We start from the raw sequence: 21602 nt of genomic DNA on the forward strand, positions 1-21602 counted from the left end.
TCTCTCTGTCTCTCAAAAAAGAAAAAAAAATGAATCTATGGTGTAGGACCAGATGATTCTGTGTCTCATTTCATGTTCTAAATTATAATATTTTTGTTATTCTGTATTATGCTTTAGCCTTTCATTTTGCTTCATAATATAGCATTTCATTTCCATTTTATTCACCATAGTTTTTTTTTTAGCTTATATTTAGCTGAACAATCTTCATTTTAAGTAATTACTGTTACATATATCTCTCTTCCTCTTTTACATTTTATTATCCATTTTTAGGTGACATACCCTAATCAGTCTTTGTTTCCCATTTACCTATATCTCAGTGATGTATTTTGATGTATTCAAAGTGAATGTCTTTTTGCTTATAACTTCTCAATTTCTGCTCAGACTTCCAATATTAATTCTTTAATGACTCTGACAAAGCACTAGGAATACCCTCATTTGCTGGAAATTTGCACCAGTACCACTGTGCAAATGTTAACAGGACTTTTTTTTAAAGCCATGGCTTTCGACAGTTAACTCTGGCCTTTTGTCTGTCTTTGCTTTTAAGACTTAGATTTCACACGTTTAGTAACATACATACATTTTTTTCATTTAAATACAATAGATGATTAAAATTTGTGTTAGCTCAATGCTGATTTTTCTTAAGTAGAGATGAAGTATTCCTTACACAGGAGTTTATCTTACTTAGCATTATAAAGTCCACAAAGATAGAAAAGACTATGCAATAAGGCATAGGCAAGTAAGTTCCTTATTTGTCCTCTACAATACATTTGTACATTTTTTTGAGCCTTTGGAAAAAAAATCTTAATTGGCTTTTAAAATCTCCAAGTTCTATGGAACTCACTATTTAAATTTTTTTTAATGTTTATTTATTTATTTTGAGAGAGAACACGTGCACAGGGGAGCGGCAGAGAAAGAGGGGGAGAGAATCCCGTGCAGGCTCCGTGCTGTCATCTCAGAGCCTGATGCGGGACTTAAACTCACCAAATTGCAAGATTATGACCTGAGCAGAAATCAAGAGTTGGACACTTAACTGAGCTGCCCAGGCACCCCTGTTTTATTGGTGTTTTTATACAAAGAAAAGTAGCATGTTTAGACTCTAAGGAAATATTTTCTTGTTTTGAGATCATAAATGCAAATCTTTTTGTAACTTTGGGTATTTGAGTTGCCTTAACTGCCTACCTGTGATTTATTCAACAAAAATGTTTGATCTGAAACCTTTCTGTCTCATCATCAAGTAGACACTCTTGTTCTGCTCTTTAGAATATTTAGGAAATACACAGATTGTTTTATGTCAGACTAATTAGGCTATATCAAATATACCTTGTGTTTAGGTTTTTATATTTGTTTATCATCCCTGACAGTGGAAGGGAACTTTAGCTCAAGTAGTGCCAAGGTTGGCAGTACGCAACAAAGTATGTTGACCTTTTTTTTTTTTTTTATCTTTGCAGGATCTACTACAAGTGACCAACTGCAAAACAAATCACAGAGTTCATAGAAAAGATTTGTTCAACACTGTAATTGTCTGTCAGATACAAACCCTGTTACTATAATACACTGCTTCTTGTTCTCAACAATTCATGACTTAAGTACCAAAATGCATACCAATTATTATATATTGCCAAGAATTAAATAACTTTAGAGACTAATTAGACTGAAATGCCTACTTGATACATATATTCTTGTGCCTAGTACTTCACCACAAATACAGCATAATGTCATCAGTCCAAAACTGATGTTTTATAAGAACACTGGTTAATTTGTATAAGATATTATATAGCTTTTTATGCTTTAGACGTTAAATAATATCTCATGGGGGGATCTAATTTATTTTCTTCACTTTTAGATGTGATAGCTCTTATAAAAAAAATTTTTTTTTTTTTTTTTTTAATTCAAATCCAGTTGGAACAACCAATTATATAGGCTGGTAAATACTCAGTCTGAAAAGTCTTTTAACATGTGTCTTCAACTTGATTTGTCTGTTTAATTGAAAAGGATTATAAGAGTAATTGTTGCATTTCTGGCCTATTATCTTTAAAATTCCCCTTGAGTTTCTTTATGTTTACAAGGACAGGATTGAATTTTTTCTCATCAAAACTAGCTTTTTTCACAAATAAATTATCAGGTTAAACTTGCACTAATATCTGCTCTGTTTTTTGTACACTTGATGGGCAGACTTTCAGATCAGTTTTTTAAATATAATTCTAATGTAATCTCAACATTCCCTTTATATACCTATTTTAACCTACTTTTGTTTCTTACTCCATTCCGCATATACATGCACAGTCCTTTACAAGGTTATAAAGATTGGCATGGAATTAGGAACTCCTTCTCTTACATATTCTATCATTTGCTTTTTACAATGAAATTTTTATTTTGAGTATCAATGCCTATTAGCTCTAATACACGGAGAAAATGGAATAGCAGCTGTACTATAGACAGGAAATACAGTTGTTGAACTGTGGAATTTCTGCACCTCTGTGATTTACAGCTTGCTAATTAAATTGCTATAGTTTATTGTTTGACTTGATTAGACCTTAGAAAACGACTAACAGATTTTTTGCATGATGAGAGAATTATGTGTAATTAGTGATATGATGATAGTTTCTGAATGTACAGACAGAAGTAATCCTGAACACTTTTTAATTTAAAATTTTTAAATAGTCCCTGCTTTAAGGGAATATGATAATGTATACTATGACAAATGTACTTTATTCTTCTAACACAGTAAGATCTGGATTTTTTTCCTGAACTGAAGTGCAGTTCCCGTGTATCTTAGTTTAGTGATAGTTTTATTTCTAGTCAATTATTTGTCTCTTAATTTTTTGTCAGTACCAAAAGAATTCATTATATGAACAGACTTTTAAAATAGTTTCTGTATATTGTATATATGAAATGGCTTTTATTGAACAGCTTATCTTCCACTTGCAAGTTTATGGAAATACCAATATGTCAGATTAAATAAAAAAGTGGGAGAATTCTTTGCTGTTAGAAGAATGTGCTTATTATTTTGACTGGCTTTTTTTTAATGGGCTCCAATCAGAATTTTTTTTTTTTTTAATTTTAGGGAGAGCATGAGTTGGGGAAAGGGGCAGAAGGGTAGAAAAAGAGAGAGAGAATCTTAGGCAGGCTCCATGCTCAGTGTGGAGCTGGACATGGGGCTCTATCTCATGACTGCGAGATCATGACCTGAGCCGAAGTCAAGACTTGGACACTTAGCTGACTAAGCCACCCAGGCGCCCCCCAGTCAGAGTGCTTCTAAACTATATAGTACTCTAACAAACTTACTAGCTCATAATACCACAGATTTATAAACAAAATAGTTTTTATCCTTGCTTTCTGAATTTAGAATGCTGAAGTATTCTTAACCAGTTTAAATCCGTTTTGGGGGATTTAAGCTTATACATATATCTGTACATATGTTCATACACAAACACTTCTGGGTTTTCTCATTTTGAGTTCTTAGAAAGTATCCACATATTCTTTATTTGTAGAAATAACATATATGAGGAAAAGGTAAGACCTTTAACGACCGATTTGTTTGCTGTTTTCTACAGACTGTCTTGAGACTTAAATCACAGGCAAACTCTCATTTCTGGTTTCAGGAAGTAGCTAATTATCTCAGAGGAGTAAGGCATGGGAATTGGCATGCTCAGTAGGATTTTAGGTAGTTAAATGTAACTGAAACTGTTTTCTTCATGTCAGGAGTTCCTCATTGACATGGTATTGGACTATATAAAAAATGAATCTTTATAGTTCAAGTTAGATTTTCCTTTGGAGAAAGTTGTCTGCCAGTGTTTAGTTCTAGCCAAGGTAGATTTTATTTTCAACTTTGTAGTCTGTATCATTTCTGCTTAACTCTTTTGGTGTCGTCTTTTTTATTCATTTTTCAGTCTGACATTCAACAGTGATGCTCTTTAAAATCTGAGACTTATAATGGTATGAAAGATTATTAAAATAAGAATTACTTTAAATTGAATATGGAAGGAAAGTGTGCTTTTCCCTCAGACATTCATTTTATTTACGTTTTCCCCTCTTTTAAGTTAGCACAGTAAACATGTAATAAACTATAGTAGTATGACCATTTTCTCCCAGTGGGTTTTATTTTGTTGCTACTTAGGACTATGTTTTGTTGACCAAGTGTTCTGGATACCAGGAGACGGTCTTGGACTATATTGTAGCAAATGAGTTGTTTTGTGATGGAAATGGTAACAAGAGCTACCATTTCTTAAGAACCTGTTGTTTGTTCTTGCCCAGCATTTTGCTAGGTCTTTAATACCTAATCCTCAAAACAACCACACAAAGCAAGTATTCGTATTAACACTTTGTAGTGAGGAAAAAGCTCTTGACTAAGTTACTCAGTTTCAGTCTCTTAAGTGCTAATGACAGGATTCAAATCCAGACCACCTAAATATTACGCTCTTTATCCATGCATTTTCAGATGTAGAAATTGTATCTTACAAATAAACTTTATTTGGATCACTGATACACATTGTGTGCTCTAGAAGTAATATTTTTCTCGAGTGTTTAGTTGGAGATTTTATTTCTTGTTTTAATCTTAAAACCTGGGAATAATTTTATTTTGTTTGAGGTTAATATGCCATTTAGAAAAAATTTCCAGCACAAATAATCAGTGACTGGAGATGTCTAAATACATGTGATTTGGTTGTGTTTGGCAAGTTTATTCCTAAGCAGGTTGTTTCAGAACTTAGTTTTCTCATAGAATTAATTTTATGAAGTAAGAATTAAACTAGCCTGTAAAAACATAACATGTACCTAAATGAGTATTTTCCAATGTGTTCCATGAAACCTACATCTCACAATATGTGAGATCTGGAAAGGATTCCATTTGCACATAGTATGTACTTTATTCTCCTACTCTCTTGGAGATCTAAAATAATGTTGATCATCATATTAAAGAGTCTGAGACATTCTCCATAAACAACCCCCTTAAAAATTTAAACTACCATTTTCAAATAATGTTTCACTATAACTTCCTTTCCCTTAAGTAACATACCAGATAGAGGTAGGGGAACATGATAGTTGAACTTCCTCCTAAAAGAGGAAGAGAATGGTTTACTATTGAAAGAGGGAAGCCTTGGTAGCAATAACTGCACAGTAGTTTCAGGTTGTACATAATTTGTCAAACATAAGACTTTAATTTTTGGTAATTTGTAACTGGAAGTTTGTACCTCCTTAATCCCCTTTTTTCCCATCCCCTCGTTCCCCTTCCTGCTGGCAACCCCCCGTTCTCCTTATTTATGGGTCAGTTTCTGGATTTTTTTTATTAATTTGTTTTGATTTTTAGATTCTACATATGAAATCATATGGTATTTGCCTTTCTCTGTCTTATTTCATTTACTAGCATGATACTCTGTAGGTCCATCAATGTTGTCACAAATGGCAAGATTTGTTTCTTATGGCTGAGTAATACTCTCTTGTATATATACCACATCTTTATCCATTCATCTATATTGATGGACACACATGTTGCTTCCATGTGTTGACTATTGGAAATAATGCTGCAGTAAACATAGGAATACATAATATATTTTTGAATTAGTGTTTTCATTTTCTTCAGGTAAGTGCCCAGAAATGGAATTACTGGATGATACTGTGTTTAAAAATTAAAAATCTTTTGAGGAACATCTATTGTGATTTTCTTAGTGACTATACCAATTTACATTCCCACCAACAGTGCATGAGGGTTCTATTTGTCCACATCCTCACTCACTGTGGTTTTGATTTGTATTTTCCTGATGATTAGTTATGTTGAGAATCTTTCCTTGTTACTGTTGGCCATCTGTATGTCGTCTTTGGATAAATGCTTATTGAAGTTCACTGCTTATTTTTTCATTGGATTAATTGTTTTTTGGTGTTAACTTGTATGAGTTCTTTATTCTGGATAGTAACCCCTTATCAGATATACAGCTTGCAGATATTTTCTTTTTCTTTTATTCAGTCGATTGCCTTTTCATTTTGTGGTTGGTTTCTTTACTGTGTAAAAAGCCTTTTAGTTTGATGTAGTCCCAGTTGTTTATCTTTGCTTTTGTTGCCCTTGCCTGAGGAGACAAGTCAGATTTATATATATGTAAGTATATATATATAAATAGAGAGGGAGTGTTACATATATACATATATATATATATGTATGTATATATATAAATACACATACATATATATACATATATATACACTTCTTGTATTTTCTTCAGGAGTTTTATAGTGTCACGTCTTAACATTTAGGTCTTGAATCCATTTTGAGTTTGTTTTTTTATATGGTGTGAGCAGTGGTTCTATTTCATTGTATAGTCCCCATCATATCGTTTTGCCTCCTTTGTCATAGGTTAATTAACTGTGTAAGTGTGAATTTCTTTTCTGGGCTCTCTGTTCTGTTAATCTGTTTGGGTTTTTTTGTGTGTGTATGTGCCACAGTTTTTGTATGTGTGCCAATTACTGTTTTGATTACCATAGTTTTGTAGTATAGTTAGAGATCTGGGCCTGTGATACCTCTAGCTTTGTTCTTTCTCGAGATTACTTTGGCTATTTGAGGTCTTTTGTAGTTTCATACAAATTTTAGGATTCTTTGTTCCAGTTTTGTGAAAAGTGCTATTGATATTTTGATAGGGATTGCATTGAATTTATAGATTGCTTTGGGAATATGGACATTTTAATAATCATGATTATTCCAGGGGCACCTGGGTGGCTCAGTCGGTTGGGCGTCCGACTTCAGCTCAGGTCATGATCTCACGGTTCATGAGTTTGAGCCCCGCGTCGGGCTCTGTGCTGACAGCTCAGAGCCTGGAGCCTGTTTTAGATTCTGTATCTCCCTCTCTCTCTGACCCTCCCCTGTTTATGCTGTGTGTCTCTCTCTCTGAGAAATAAAACATTAAAAAAATTTTTTTTAAAATAATACTGATTATTCCAGTCCATGAGCATGGTGTACCTTTCTATTTATTTGTGTCATCTTCAGTTTCTTTTATCAGCATCTTATAGTTTTCAGAGTATAGATCTTTCATCTCCTTGGTTAAATTTGTTTCTATGTATTGTATTCTTTTTGAGGCAATTATAACTGGAATTGTTTTCTTAATTTGTCTTTCTGTTGGTTTGTTAATTGTGTATTAAAATACAGCATTCCTGTGTATATTTTTTATTTTGTAATTTTACTGAATTTATTCTAATATTTCTGTTGTTTGGAGTCTTTAGGGTTTTCCATATATAGTGTCCTGTCATCTACAGTTGTGAGAGTTAAACTTTTTCCTTACCAGTTTGGATACTTTGTATCGTTTTCTTGTCTGAGTACTGTGGCCAGTACTGCTAGTACTGTGTTGAATAAAAGTGACAGGAATGGGCATCCTTGTCTTGTTCTTGATTTTAGAGGAAAGGCTTTCAGCTCTTTACTGTTGAGTGTGATATAAATTGTGGGTTGGTCACATATGGCCTTTATTGAGGTTTGTTCCCTGTCTATTTCTTTGATAGTTTTTTTATCATAAATGGATATGATATGTTAAAGTTGTTAATGTGTCATGTCACATTGATTTGGAGATATTAAGCCATCCTTGTACCCCTGAAATAAATGCCATTTGGTCATGGTGTATGAACCTTCTAATGTATTGTTGAATTTCATTTGCTAGTATTTTGTTGAGGAGATATTNTTCACTTACCTTTTTCATTTTGGTAGTATCTTTCTAGTTTAGGTATCAGGGCAATGCTAGCCTCATAGAACAAATTTGAAAATGTTCCTTCCTCCAGTTTTTTAGAATAGTGGGAGAAGGATAGATATTAATTCTTCAAATGTTTGGTAGTATTCACCAGTGAAGCCATCTGGTCCTGGACTTTTGTTAGGAGTATTTGTTATTACGTATTATATTTCATTGCTAGTAATCAGCTCATATTTTCTATTTCTTCCTGATTTTTAGTCTTGGAAAATTGTATGTTTACAGAAATTTATCCATTTTTTCTAGTTGTTTAACTTATTGACATCTAATTATAGTAGTCTTAAAAAAATTTTTTTTTTAATCTTTATTTTTGAGAGATACAGACAGAGCCTGAGAGGGGAGGAGAGGAGCAGACATGGAATCTGAAGCAGGCTCCAGACTCTGAACTGTCATCACAGATGACAGATGTGATCACATCACGCAGGGCTGGAACCCACAAACCATGCCATCATGAACTGAGCTGAAGTCAGATGCTTAACTGACTAAAGCCACCCAGCCACCCCTGCAGTAGTCTCTTACAATCTTTTGTATTTCTGTTGTGTTGATTGTAACTTTGTTTTTTGACTTTGAGCTCTTTTTCTTGTTGAGCCTGGCGAAAGGTTTTAATAAATTTTATTTGTTGTTTCAAAGAACCAGCTCTTATTTTTACTGATCTTTTCTATTGCTTTTTAAGTCTCTCATTTATTTCTTCCCTGTTCTTTATTATTTGCTTCCTTCTACTAATTTTGGGCTTTGTTCTTTTTCTAGTTCCTTTAGGTATTAGCTTAAATTGTTCATTTTGCTTGTTTCTTGAGATAGGTCTAAGGCTATGAACTTCCCTCTTAGAACTGCTTTTGCTACATTCCACAAATTTTAGAATGCTGCGTTTCTATTTCTATTTGTCTCAAGTTATTTTTTAATTTTCTCTTTGATTTCTTTATTGAGTCATTCATTGTTTAATAGCATGTTGTGGGGAACCTGTGTGGCTCAGTTGGTTAAATGTCCTGCTTAATCTCAGGTCATGATTTCATAGTCCATGAGTTTGAACCCCGCCATTGAGCTCTGTGCTGACAGCTCTGAGCCTGGAGCCTATTTCGGATCCTGTGTGTGTGTCTCTCTCTGCCCCTCCCCCACTTACACTCTGTCTTTCTCTCTCAAAAATAAACATTAAAAAAAAAATTTTTTTTTTTAAATAGCATGTTGGTTAGCCTCCATGATGAATTTTTTTTCTCCATTTTTTGTTCTTGCAGTTGATTTCTAGTTTCATACTGTTGTGGTCAGAAGAGATACTTGATGATTTACGTCTTAAATTTCTTGAGATTTATGGTCTAATGTGATCAATCCTGGAGAATGTTCCATGTGGACTTGAATGTATAATCTGGGATAAAATGTTCTGCATATTGTCTGTTAAGTTCATCTGGTCTAATGTCATTCAAGAATATTTATTTATTTTCTGTCTGCATGATCTATCTACTGATGTAAGTGGGGTGTTAAAGTCCCCCATTATTGTTTACTGTCAGTTTCTTCCTATATGTCTGTTAGCATTTGCTTTATGTATTTAGGTGCTTCTGTGTTGAGTGCATCAATACTTAGAATTGTTATATCCTCTTACTGGGTTAATACCTTTATCATTATGTAATGCCTTTCTTTGTCTCTTGTGATGGTCTTTGTTTTAAAGTCTATTTTGTCTGATAAGAGTATTGCTATTATTTTATTTTTATTTCCATTTCCATTTGTATGTAATGTACATCTTTTTCTATCCCTTTAAGTCTGTATGTGTCTTTAGGTCTGAAGTAAGTCTCTTGTAGACAACAAATAGATAGGTCTTGTTTTTTTATTTATTCAGTCATCCTGTTTTTTTTTTTGTTTTTTTTGTTTTTTTTAACTGATTTGATAGCCACCTTTTTTCATGAGCTGGCTGGAGTTAGGTTTTCTTACTTTCTGCCAAAAATGCTGACAACTCCAGCGAATGTTGGGAAATGGGCCAGCGAGTGGAGAGGCCATTTTTTTAGGCATAGCACACCCCATCACTGACAAAATCACTTGTTGATTTTGTCTCAAGTGCTGACATGTTGCATAGCGTTCTTAAAGATCAAGCTGTTCACCAAAGAGATACATCAGATTGGATGTGTTTTGCCAGTGGAGGAAATGGGGGATAGATTTCAGCTGACATCTCAAGTCCACTTATGTTTAAAGTGATTATTGATAGGTATATACTTTCATTGTCATTTTTAAATTGTGTTTTGGTTGTTTTTGTAGTTCTTCTCTCTTCTTGCTCTCTTCTCTTATGGCTTGATGACTTTCAGTATTATTTTTGTATTTCCCTTTATGGTTTTGGTTTGTTCTTACCATGAGGTTCATATAGAACACCCTGTGTATGTTAGCAGTTTCTTTTAGGTTGGTGGTCACTCAAGTTTGTACAGATTCTAAAACATTACATTTTTACTCCTCCCCACTCAGGTGTTATGTATTTGATGTCGTATTTTATACATTTTATCTTGTGTATCCCTTAACTAATTACTATAGATATTAGTTGATCTTAAGTACTTTGTCTTTTAATATTTATACTAACTTTATAAGTGGTTGATCCATTACCTTTTGTTTGCGTTAACCAATGAGATTTTTTTTTTCTTTTAAAATTTCCTTCTGTTATGACCTTTTCTTTTCCGCTTACATCCCTTCAGCATTTCTTGTAAGATCAATTTGGGGGTAATGAACTTCTTTAAGTTTTGTTTGTTGAGGAAACTCTATCTTTTCTTCAATTCTCTATGATAACCTTGCCAAGTAGAGTACTCTTGGTTGTAGTGCATATCCTGCCACTTCTGGCCTGCAAAGTTCCTGATGAAAAATCAGCTGATAGTTTTATAGGTTTCCCTCTTATATAACTAGTCATTTTTCTCTTGCTGTTTTTAAGATTCTCTCTTTATCTTTAATTTTTGACATTGTAATTAGTTTGTGTCTTTGTGAGACCTCTTTAGGTTCATCTTGTTTTGGAGTTCTCTGTGTGTCCTGGACCAGGATGTCTTTCCTTCCCCAGGTTAGGGGAGTTTTCAACTATTCTTTCTTCAAATAAGTTTTCTGCCCCTTTCTCTTCTTCTGGGACTCCTATAATGGGAATGTTAGTATGATTGATGTTAGCCCAGAGGTCTAGCCTCATTAAATTTTTTTTAATTGTTCAGCTTGGGTGATTTCTAGTACCCTGCCCTCCAGATCACTGATCTTTTCTTCTGCACCTCTAAGCTGTTGTTGATTCCCTCTAGTATGTTTTTCATTTAAGTTATTGTATTATTCAGCTCTGATTGGTTCTCTCTCTCTTTTTTTTTTTTTAAGTTTATTTTGAGAGAGAGCGTGAGTGGAGGAATGGCAGAGAGGGAGAGAGAGAATTCCAGACAGGCTCTGCACTGGTAGTGGGGCTCAATCTCCTGAATTGTGAGATCATGACCTGAGCCAAAATCAAGAGTCAGAACAGTAGGATGCTTAACCAATGGAGCTACTCAGGTGCACCTGATTGGTTCTTTTTTATATTTTCTATCTCTTCTTTGAAGTTTTCACTGTGTTTGTCTATTCTTCCCAGTTCAGTGCGTATCTTTGTGACCTTTTAACTGTTTATCAGATAGATTGCTTATCTCCACTGTACTTAGTTCTTTTTCTGAAGTGTTGTTTTATTCTTTTATTTAGGAACATATTCCTCTGTGTTCCCATTTTTCCCACCTTTCTGCATTTGTTTTTATGTATTAGGTGAATCAGTGATAGCTCCTGGTTTTCAAGGAGTAGCCTTATGTAGAAGGAGTCCTGTGAGGCCCAGAAGCACAATCACCCCTGGTAACCAGAATCAGGAGCTCCTAGAATATTCCCTTTGTGAGCTACATGTGCCCTCCTGTTGTGGCTGGGCCACGACTACTGTGGGTGCACTGTGGGTCATGACGGGCTGGTCCCACCAAGGTCGCCTGCCAAATGTGGCAGAACAGGAGCTGTTTTGTGCTCTGGGTTTAGTATTGATCTGACTATTGCTTAGAGACTTGCTGCTCTAAGCAATTGTCTAAAATGCCACTTCTCCCCATCAGCTCTTGTATAACTGGTTGACAAGAACACATCTGCTACACATTAGGAAAATAAAAGAGCAGATAGCAAGTGTCTCTGGTCTGTGGCTCACACCCCCAAGCCTTGGTTAGCTGCCCCAGCAAAGTGTTTTGGGGGTTTTGGTTAGGGGGGGTTGACTCATCTAGTTTTTTATTTGAGGAATTATTTGGGGGAGGTAATGCTGAAAGTAGGTAAGTGAGGGTGGATTTGGCAAGTGTTTAGTCATGATTTTATCTCAACTGCCCAACCTGAAGTGTTTTTCAGTAAGTCTGCCAAGTTGAGTGTTCAGTATTTCAGTTCTATTACCAATAGGATTATTGGAATGGAAGAGAACTTCTATAAATTTTTGTTTAATTATTTTTGGATTGATAATAGAGTGTTTGACTAGAAATAGAAGAGGGTTGTGCAGGCTGATCTTTTTAAATATCATTTGAGTTCATTTTTTAAGCAAAAAGGGATTATAAGCAGCTTTGCAGTATGACTTATTCTAAGAAAATATCTTACCAGTAATAGAACTAACAAACATGGGAAGAAGAAATATTCTTGTTTGGTTATACTCCCTAGTATCTGAAGTATCTCTTACATAAGCAATTACTTAAAAGACAATATACAGTTGACCCTTGAATATGCAGTGGTTAGGGGTGTTGACTTAACGGCACAGTTGAAAATCCATGTATAACTTGACTCCCCCCCAAACTTAACTACTAATAGTCTGCTATGGACCTGAAGCCTACTAATAATATAAACAATTGATTAACACATATTTTGTATGTTATATGCATAGTATACTGTATTTTTACAATAAAGCAGAGGAAAGAACATGTTTTTAAGAAAATCCTAAGGAAGAGAAAGTACATTTATAGTACTTTAGTGGATTTATCCAAAAAAATTTGCATGTAAGTGGACCCATGCTGTTCAAACTGTTGTTTAAGGGTGAACTGTGTTTTCTTTTTACTTTGTATGTAAAAGAGGTACCCAATTGAAAAATAAACAAGCGCTTTATTGTATGGCACCATGCCAAGCTAATTCGGAGCTGTGGCCATAAGAATTCCCCTGCCTTTTCAAATTTATGTATACATACAGAGTAGAAACTACTGCTTTGTGGGGAGATGGAAAGAGTAAGCAATGTACTCACCCTCTCTAGCCATTTTGAGGAGGCCTTTCTGGTAGGGAAGGCTGGGCTGATTATAATTAGCAAGACTTTGCTGTTTAGCAGATTTTTTATGCAGTTTTCCTGAAAACCAAAGTACAATCTCTTTTAGTCACCTACCCAGCAAGAGAAATCCCACAGAAATCAGAAATGTCAAGTGATTTTTTTTTTTAACAAAGTCTATTCCAAAATGTTGGATTTCAGAAGTTGAAGCAGATTATGGATAGTTGGCAATTAAGCCATTTTAGTAATCCCTAAATCAGTTTTTTGGGGGTAGGGGAATGTGGTGAGAAGGTCTCGGTTAAGACCACAATTATGGGAGTCCCACTCTAGCTTGAAACTGTCAGGAAATGTGCTCTGATCCAGTGCTAACTTTGAGAAGCAAATTATTCTCCACTAAACTACTAGGAATGCCTTGAATTTTTCATGGTAAATCACAAAGTATAGAATCTAATCTAGGAATTTTACAAATAGCCCTAGTAGCCAAATTGGCTAGATTGCAAAGTGAATCGGATGCAGAATAGTATACCCTGTTATTCTAAACTTCAATTATGTCTGTAGACCTAGGCTAGAGTTATCCAGAATTTTATGGTTTGGATGAGAACACACTGATGAATATAAAGTTAAGGGAGAATGATGTTTGTTTTTGAGAACATTATTAAACATTAAGCACTAATATGCCTAGGAATTTGCTGAGCAATGTGTATAAAAAAGTAAATAAAAGATAGCTCTTAGAAAAAATACATGCAATTACTGTGACCAAAATCAGAACATAAGCTACAAGAAGTAGAATAGAGTTCAGAATGTCTGGTGCTTACATAGGATGGGCTCCCACATCAAACATTATGTCCAAAATGGAGTTCTTTGTCCTTCAACTATTCTTAATTGCACCATTCCCCACACTAAGCATTCTTATACTATGCCATTTCTCAGTGTTGATTTTGTTCATTTTCTCAAATAAATAAAACCAGTCCCTTAGGTAAACATTTTTGACTACTCCGTGATGTATCTTAAATCTCTTTCCTTCTCCAATCCCTTCCATGGTATCCTAGTCAAGTTCCATTATCATTTGCCTATACTGTCACAGCTTCCTGATTTCCCCACTTTCATTCTGTCGCTTTCCAATCCATTTCCTATAACAGCAAGCATTGCTGCCCTACTTAAAGCCCTTCAGTGATTTCTTTACCACTTCCTCTGTATATACTGGTCCCCACTTAGCTCTTCAAATCTTTCTGTGCCAATCCCCTGCAGTGTTCACAAACCAAGGACCCCAGACTTAATCTTTACTTACTGACTCCAGTTTGTTTTTATAAGCATTGACCATTTGTGTTGTCTGAAAGTCTTGCCCTCAAGGGTCCATTAAAGGGGATTTTCTCAAGTCTAATATGCCGGTCCTTTTCAAAAGTAAAATGTGTGAAGTTGCCAGCTTCTGGGTGTGGGCTTCATTTCCTTGATGCCAAGAGGCTTTTCGTTTCTAGCTTAGTGTCTTGTTTCTGGCTGTAATTGCCAAAAATTTCATAACATGGTAAATAGGTTATTACTGTAATGTAATAATGCTTGAACCGTGCCCAGCCCTACCTGTTTTAGGAAGGTCTTTTCACTTTTGAAAAAATACCAGTTACTGAGTTCTGTGGTCCAACTAGAATATGAGTTTTAAAAGTTCTGTGAATTTTGAGAACCAGACTTTAAATACTTGGAGCACTTAGCTTTTTCTTATGCCCAAACATATATTGATGAGATTCTTCTGAAGACTTAAAGTGGAAGAGCATACTTTACCTTATTCTTCTTTTACTTTTCCTGGTTTTGTTCTTTAAATACAATGAGTAAAAATGTGATGGCTTTTCAATTTTTTTAAATAATGAAAAAATCCACTTGCTAGATTTACCTATAGAAGATGTGGCTACACCAATAAAAGATACATTTGGAAGAGGTCTTTAACATTTCAGACACTCTACTGAGTACAGAATTAATTCAGTTCCCAGAGCAAGAGGGCTAACATGACAAAGTCTTTATTAGATTAAGACCCACCTAGCTCCTGGTGATCTTGGTGAGAACAGACTGACTTAACTGGGCTTGTGAAGGTGGAAGGGGACTGAGGAGTGAATGGAAGGTGTGGACGCAGAGACTGCACGTGTGGGTAGCTTGTTCCAAGTTTAGTTGTGAAAGGGAGGTTGGAGATAGAACAGTAGACAAGGTAGAATAGAGATTTGTATGTTTATAATTGTATCTTAGAAATTAGTGTAGACTTGAAAGATAGGGAGAGAAAGTATATAGGTTTAAATGTACAAATTACCAAAGTTTAAAAATTAATCACCAGCAGTAACAGTTTGAACAGAGACCTATGAAAATTCCTAATCAGTAACTGCCTTGCAGTTCTTAGAAGTAGCCGCCTCCTTAACTGTGCACGTTGTAATGCACACATCTCATTGTAGCATCTTCTCAGCCTGTTCTTTTAAAGCAATGCCTGAAGCACATCATTGTATTTTGTAGTGTAGGTTTATGAGAGTTATATTAACATTTTCTTTTATTTTCATGTCATTTGTCTTCAAAAGATCATCTATTTTTAAAGCATTAAGTAGTCTCTAAACAGATGGCACAGCAACTAAAAAATATTTCTTTAAAGTCAGACTTTGGTATAAAGTTAGAACCCCAAACTTTATGATTCTTTGTTCACCCATCTTACTAACAAAATGAATTGCATCCAAAATTTAGTTACAATAAAAATTAAAATATCTCCCGATAGCAGTGGAGGGAATAGGCTATTGAGAAAAACATTTAAGATTACCACCACTTACTTGTTTTTAAATGAAATTTTGGACAGTAAAAGTGGCAGATCTTAGAGAAAGGGGATATTCTAACTCCCCGAAACAAAGCACTTGAGCACCGAGCTAGACAGCTCAGTGCTAATTTTGGAACTTAGCAGTCAACGCAAAATTTTTCAAAAGGAATATCTGAAAAAACAAAACAAAAGCATTTAAGTTTGCATTCTTTCATTTAAACTCAATGTGTACAAAACTAAATTCATAAAATTTATCTACAAAACATTGTCATTGTGGAACAGTGTGTTCCTGTCACCCATGCTATGCAGTCATCTTTGATGTCCTTGTTGCCTTTATCCACATCTTGTAAATTACTAGATTCTGTCAATATTCCCTTGAAAGTACCACTTTCATCTATCCCTTTCTAGCCCCTCTGTAACTGTTCTCATACTTTCTTCCCCACCTTCCAGCTGGTCTCCTGCCTTCAGGCCACTTCTGTCACCCTTGCTAATCTACATTCTATTCCTGGATGCTAATTTCCTTTTAAAATGAATGTAATCATACATCAAAATATTCCCAGTTTAGAGACCCCGGGCTCCCTACAGCCTGCGAGATAAAACTGAGACTCCGTGGCCTTCGGTCCTTTATGCTCTGACCCTGGTCTATCTTTCCACATATATTTCTCTCTACTCTCGGTATGTCCCCTGGATTTGGGTGAGGCTGACAGCTCTCTTTTTCTCTAACATAGCTCTTTCTTACCTCCTTTTACTTTTTTCTGTCAACCCAGTATCATTCTGATCTTTTCTGTTGTTTCACTTCTTTCATTAATCTTTTTACCATGGGATTTTACCCCCTTTGAATCCTTACTATATTATTAGGCTTATTTCTCCCCAATAATGTTCTATTCTGTGTTATAATTATTTGTGTATCTGTCTTCTCTTTTTTTGAACTAATCATGTATGCCTTATATTTCCTAACACATAGCAAGGTGCATGACTTTAATTCCTGAGTTTTGAGGTATATTGACTAGTGAAGCATTAGTATATAATTCCAATCTCTAAGGATAGAGCCTATGATATAATGATTTGACCAAAATATATTTCTCAAACATACTTGGTCTTCATCTACTGCTCTGAAAATGCTTCAGAGACATGAAGGTGAAATGGGTGTCTTACTAAAGGTGGCTTTTGGGCCCCACCCAAGCATGAGCCTAGTTGCCAGGAGGACCAACCATGTAATTAGAGGGTTGGGGCTTTCACCCCTGCTCCCCTCCCTCCTTAGGAGAGGGCAGAGCTGGAAGTTGATTTAGCCAGTGGCTAATGACTTAATCAATCATGCCTATGCAATGATGCCTCCATTAAAACCCAAAATGACTGGGGTTGGAGAGCTTCCATGTTGGTGAACACGTGGAGATGTGGAGAGTGGCACACCCGGAGAGGGCATGGAAGTGCCATGCCTTTTCCCCATGCCTTGCCTCATGTACATTTTCATCTGGCTCTTGATTTCGTATCCTTCAACCTATCCTTTTACAAACTGGTAAAAGTAAGTGTTTCCCTGAGTTCTATGAGCTGCCCCAGCAAATAATCCAATCTAATAGGAGGCTGGAACTTCCACAATCTATAGCTGTTGGTCAGAAGCATGGGTAACAGTGTGGGGCTTGTGACTGGTGTCTGAAGTTGGAGGGGTAGGGAGCAGTCTTGGAGGACTAACGCATAACCTTTGATATCTGATGTCTCTGGGTAGATAGTATCAGAATTGAGTTGAACTGTAGGACACTAAGCTGATGTCTGGTGCATTAACACCATGTGTGAGGAAGCCTCCTATCTCCATGTTATGGATGTTGAGTCCAGGAACCTAAAAGATGTCAATTTATAGCTGGATATGGGTGAAGGGGCCAAGAGGAAAGATTCCAGTGCCTTGGACCTGTTTCTTTATTCGATGTAAGAGAACATTACAGCTGTGTTGCTCTTCCTTCTCTACATCTGGGCACCAAACAAACTTGCTGGATGCCAAGGTATTATCTATATGTGGATTCCACCAGATGCGATTTGGGCTACCACAGACACATCTATTCAGTTTGGTTTGATCTGAGTTTATCCACCCTGTCCAAGGCCTTACAGTATTCAAAGGAGATAGAAATTAGTGATAACATAGTTCCTCTCTTCACAGGACTAGAATAGGTTTGGCTTGAACAGCTGCTTCCAAATGCTGGTTAGCAGAAAAATAACAATGATATTTTATATTTTTCAGTGATGAGTGGGTCCATGGAGATAAAAATGTTAATTTCAGCAGATGTGTCAATTTTACTCAGGGAAAATGTGTCAGAACACTGTACTGTTGCCAAAAATAGCTTCTTGAAGGCACTGGGTGCCTGGACTTAGGTTAAAAATAAAAACAAAAACATGTTTACTTTTCAAAGGTGGTAAAATATGCTATGCTTTACACCAGGACTTTTTCAGTGTGCTTATTTATCAGGGTAAGTTCTTACATGACCTAAATGATAAAACATCTCTGCCAAGTTTTTATAAATCCCTAGGGATTTTTCACCCTTCTTTTTCTTTTAAACTATTTACTAATAGGAGAAGACTTGTTTAACAGCATTTTGTTATTCATGCATCTTAATCCAGTTTTGAGGAGAATTTGTATTTGGCTGCTATCCAGTTCCAAGGGAACAAATTAAGTAAGGTAGGTGACTGAGTAGCTGGTTGGCAGCTGGGCTTTAGAACAGCTTTGTCCTTAATTTGGTTTGCTTCAATTACACATTAACTTCCTTCTTCCAGTCAAACCGCAAAAATAAGGTTTTCCTAAATATTGTAAAGGGGAAATTATAAAAATATAAAATAGGGTGAATTTGTGGATATGGAATCACATTACACTATTGAAAACAGATGTTGCCTTTTTATTATTACACAAAAATGCAAAAAGCATCATCATGGTACTACATGTATTCGTTTTTACCAAGATTGAAATCACTTTATCTGAAAGTAACAAGTACAACGAAAGCTTGATATGACACAGGTCATTCTTAAGGTGCCTCCAGTACTAACATGAGATCCTCTGTAGACCTGAACACATGGGTTACCAACAATATTGACAAAGTCTATGCCTTGGTTTATCAGCTAAGCTGACAGTTGATTTCTAACTTTCATCCTTATCCATCCCATAACATCTGTATTGAATTTTTAAATTCTTGAAGCATTGTATAGGAATGTTGTATAGATGCAAGCTCTTACAGATTTTAGAAAATCAGAGTGTCTTTCACAGAAAATAGTATATTGAGAATCTTATGGTACAAGTGACAGAAACTATATTCTTGAGCAGAGTAGAAATTTATGGCTCACGCAACTGTTCAGAGGTAGATCTGACTTTAGATATGGCTGAATTCTCAGCAGGGCTCTGGCTCCACCTTTTGATTGCTTCTCTCTGTGTTGGCTTCCTTCTCTCCACCTGGTGGTAGATAGTGTTGGCTGCTGGTACCTGGTCCACATCATCTGTAGAAGCCAGATATACCAGAGAGAGAACATCTTTTCTCCTGCGTAAGACAAAAACCCCAAGGAGGACTCTGATTTGTCCTGGTCTGGGCCTTGTGCTGTTCATTCTTTGAACAGTCACTGTGGGTGCACATTGCAGAGAGTGGGTGGGGACAGTGATGGCAGTTGGGGACTCTGAACAGACCTGGATCTTCCCTCCTCACCAGGATTACATGAACCAAGAAAAATCATGGGAAGAGGGAGGGCTGGTCCCCTAAAGGAAAGAACAATGTGCAGTAAAGCCCTTCAGTATGTTTATTAACATCCTTTATATTTAAGCACCTTATGTTATTCAGTACTTTGGGGGTGATTAATTTCATTTATTGCCTGAATTCTACAACACATGATATATTTAAAAAATATATGTTTAGTTGTTCTGTTTAAAATGTTTTTTCTTGGGGCGCCTGGGTGGCTTAGTCAGTTGAGCGTCCGACTTTCGCTTGGGTCATGATCTCGCGGTTCGTGGGTTCGAGCCCCGCGTCGGGCTCTGTGCTGACTGCCAGCTCAGAGCCTGGGGCCTCTTTCAGTCTGTGACTCCCTCTCTCTCTGACCCTCCCCTGCTCATGCTGTCTCTCTCTCTCTCTCCTAGAAATAAATAAAACATAAAAAAAAATAAATAAATAAAATAAAATGTTTTTTCTTTAGGGGCACCAGGGTGGCTCAGTCGGTTAAGCTTCCGACTTCTGCTTAGGTCATGATCTCACAGTTTTTCAGGAGCCTGCTTCAGATTCTCTGTCTCCCTCTCTCTCTGTCCTTTCCCCTCTTGCGCGCGCACACACACACACACACACACACACACACTCTCTCTCTCTCTCTCTCTCTCTCTCTCAAAATAAATAAACATTTTTGGGGCGCCTGGGTGGCTCAGACAGTTAAGTGTCCAACTTTGGCTCAGGTCATGGTCTCATGCTTCGTGGGTTCAAGACCCGCATTGGGCTGTGTGCTGACAGCTCAGAGCCTGGAGCCTGCTTCAGACTGTGTCTCCCTCTCTCTCTGCCCCTCCCCTACTCACACTGTCTCTCTCTCTCAAAAAACAAAACAAAACATTAAAAAAAACCCACACTTAAAAAAAAGTTTTCTCTTTAAATGTCAATTTTTTGTTTAAAAAACAAATTGTAGGGGCATCTGGGTTAAGTTGGTTAAGCGTTGGACTCTTGATTTTGTGGGATTGAACCCCACCTTGGGCTCTGTGCTGACAGTGCATGTAGAGCCTACTTGGGATTCTCTCTCTGCCCTCCCCTGTTTGTTCTGTTCTTTCAAAATAAAAAAAACTTTAAAAAATTTTGTAGATTCTGAATTAGAGAACTCCGCATTAGTGAATTCAATCTGTTGCACAGGTTGGTAATTAGTAGTAATAATGGCTAACATTTATTGAGCACTTGTGTTCTAGAGATTATAAGGGTTATATATGTAATATCTCATTTAATCTTCAACACAACTCTAACGTGACAGGTACTATTACTACTACTATTTTACAAGTAAGGAAATTGAGGCTCTGAGAAATTAGCTTGGCCAAGGGCACACACAGTGGGTGTATCCAGGATTCCAACTCGGGCAGTATCAGAGCCCATGCTCTTAAAAGGTGTGCCACATTGCTGCCCAAGTCTGTGTTACAGCTTCTTTGTATACCACTTGCTCTTTCCACATTTTTGCTTCCATTTTCTTCTCACTTGTATAATATAATCCACATTGTGCATGACTGAGCTTCTGCCTATGTCTTCCGCATCATCCACCACTGTTCCTGCTTACTCATTCCTTGCTGTTGATGTGAACCCTAAACTCATTCTGACCTCAGGAACTTAACAAATTCTGTTCCCTCTGCCTGGGCTGCCCTTTCCCCAGATTATTGTCTAGCTTGATCTCTCTTTATTCAAGTCTGTATCCAATGTTACCTCCTCCCTGGATCACTTTATAAGTCCTGTCTTACATTTTTCTTTTAAAAAAAAGTTTGTTTATTAACTTATAATGTTTATTTTTGTGAGAGACAGAGCATGGGTGGGGAAGGGGCAGAGAGAGAGAGGGAGATATAGAATCCAAAGCAGGCTCCAGGCTCTGAGCTGTCAGCACAGAGTCTGACGTGGGGCTTGAACCCCTGAACTGTGAGATCATGACTTGAGCTGAAATTGGATGCTTAACCAACTGAGCCACCTCCTGTTGTATTTTTCTTGATAGCAATCACCACTCCTGGAATTATCTACTTATTTGTTCTAGTTTTTATCAGTTTCCCTTTCCACTAGACTGCAAACTCCATGAGGGTGAGGATTTTGTCTGTTTTGTTCATGGTGACCCCCTGGTGTCTAGAGCAGTGCCAGGCACACACAGTGCTCTGGATTTATTAAATGAATACATTTAGTTTCTCCCAAGAACCTATGAAGTAAATAAGGCAGAA

The 21602-nt window shown here is 36.3% G+C and overlaps 1 protein-coding gene and 1 long non-coding RNA gene across 2 annotated transcripts in view; one reads left to right on the plus strand and one right to left on the minus strand.

The window, feature by feature from the left end:
* PPP1R2 (protein phosphatase 1 regulatory inhibitor subunit 2) overlaps nucleotides 1–2138 on the plus strand; it is a 24764-nt gene extending 22626 nt beyond the window's left edge. Inside the window, exon 6 of the mRNA XM_077754349.1 lies at nucleotides 1449–2138. Coding sequence (XP_077610475.1) covers nucleotides 1449–1495 — 47 coding nt within the window. The 3' untranslated portion in view covers nucleotides 1496–2138. The remainder of the gene's footprint in view (nucleotides 1–1448) is intronic.
* LOC144223575 (uncharacterized) overlaps nucleotides 1–15823 on the minus strand; it is a 19892-nt gene extending 4069 nt beyond the window's left edge. Inside the window, exons 1-2 of the long non-coding RNA XR_013332744.1 lie at nucleotides 15720–15823; nucleotides 12910–13008 (exon numbers count right to left, since the gene is read on the minus strand). This is a non-coding gene — a long non-coding RNA (uncharacterized LOC144223575). The remainder of the gene's footprint in view (nucleotides 1–12909; nucleotides 13009–15719) is intronic.
* Between the last annotated feature and the right edge of the window lie 5779 nt (nucleotides 15824–21602).

Source organism: Crocuta crocuta, unplaced genomic scaffold, assembly GCF_008692635.1.
Source record: "Crocuta crocuta isolate KB4526 unplaced genomic scaffold, BGI_CrCroc_1.0 scaffold70, whole genome shotgun sequence".
NCBI classification, from domain to species: Eukaryota; Metazoa; Chordata; class Mammalia; order Carnivora; family Hyaenidae; genus Crocuta; species Crocuta crocuta.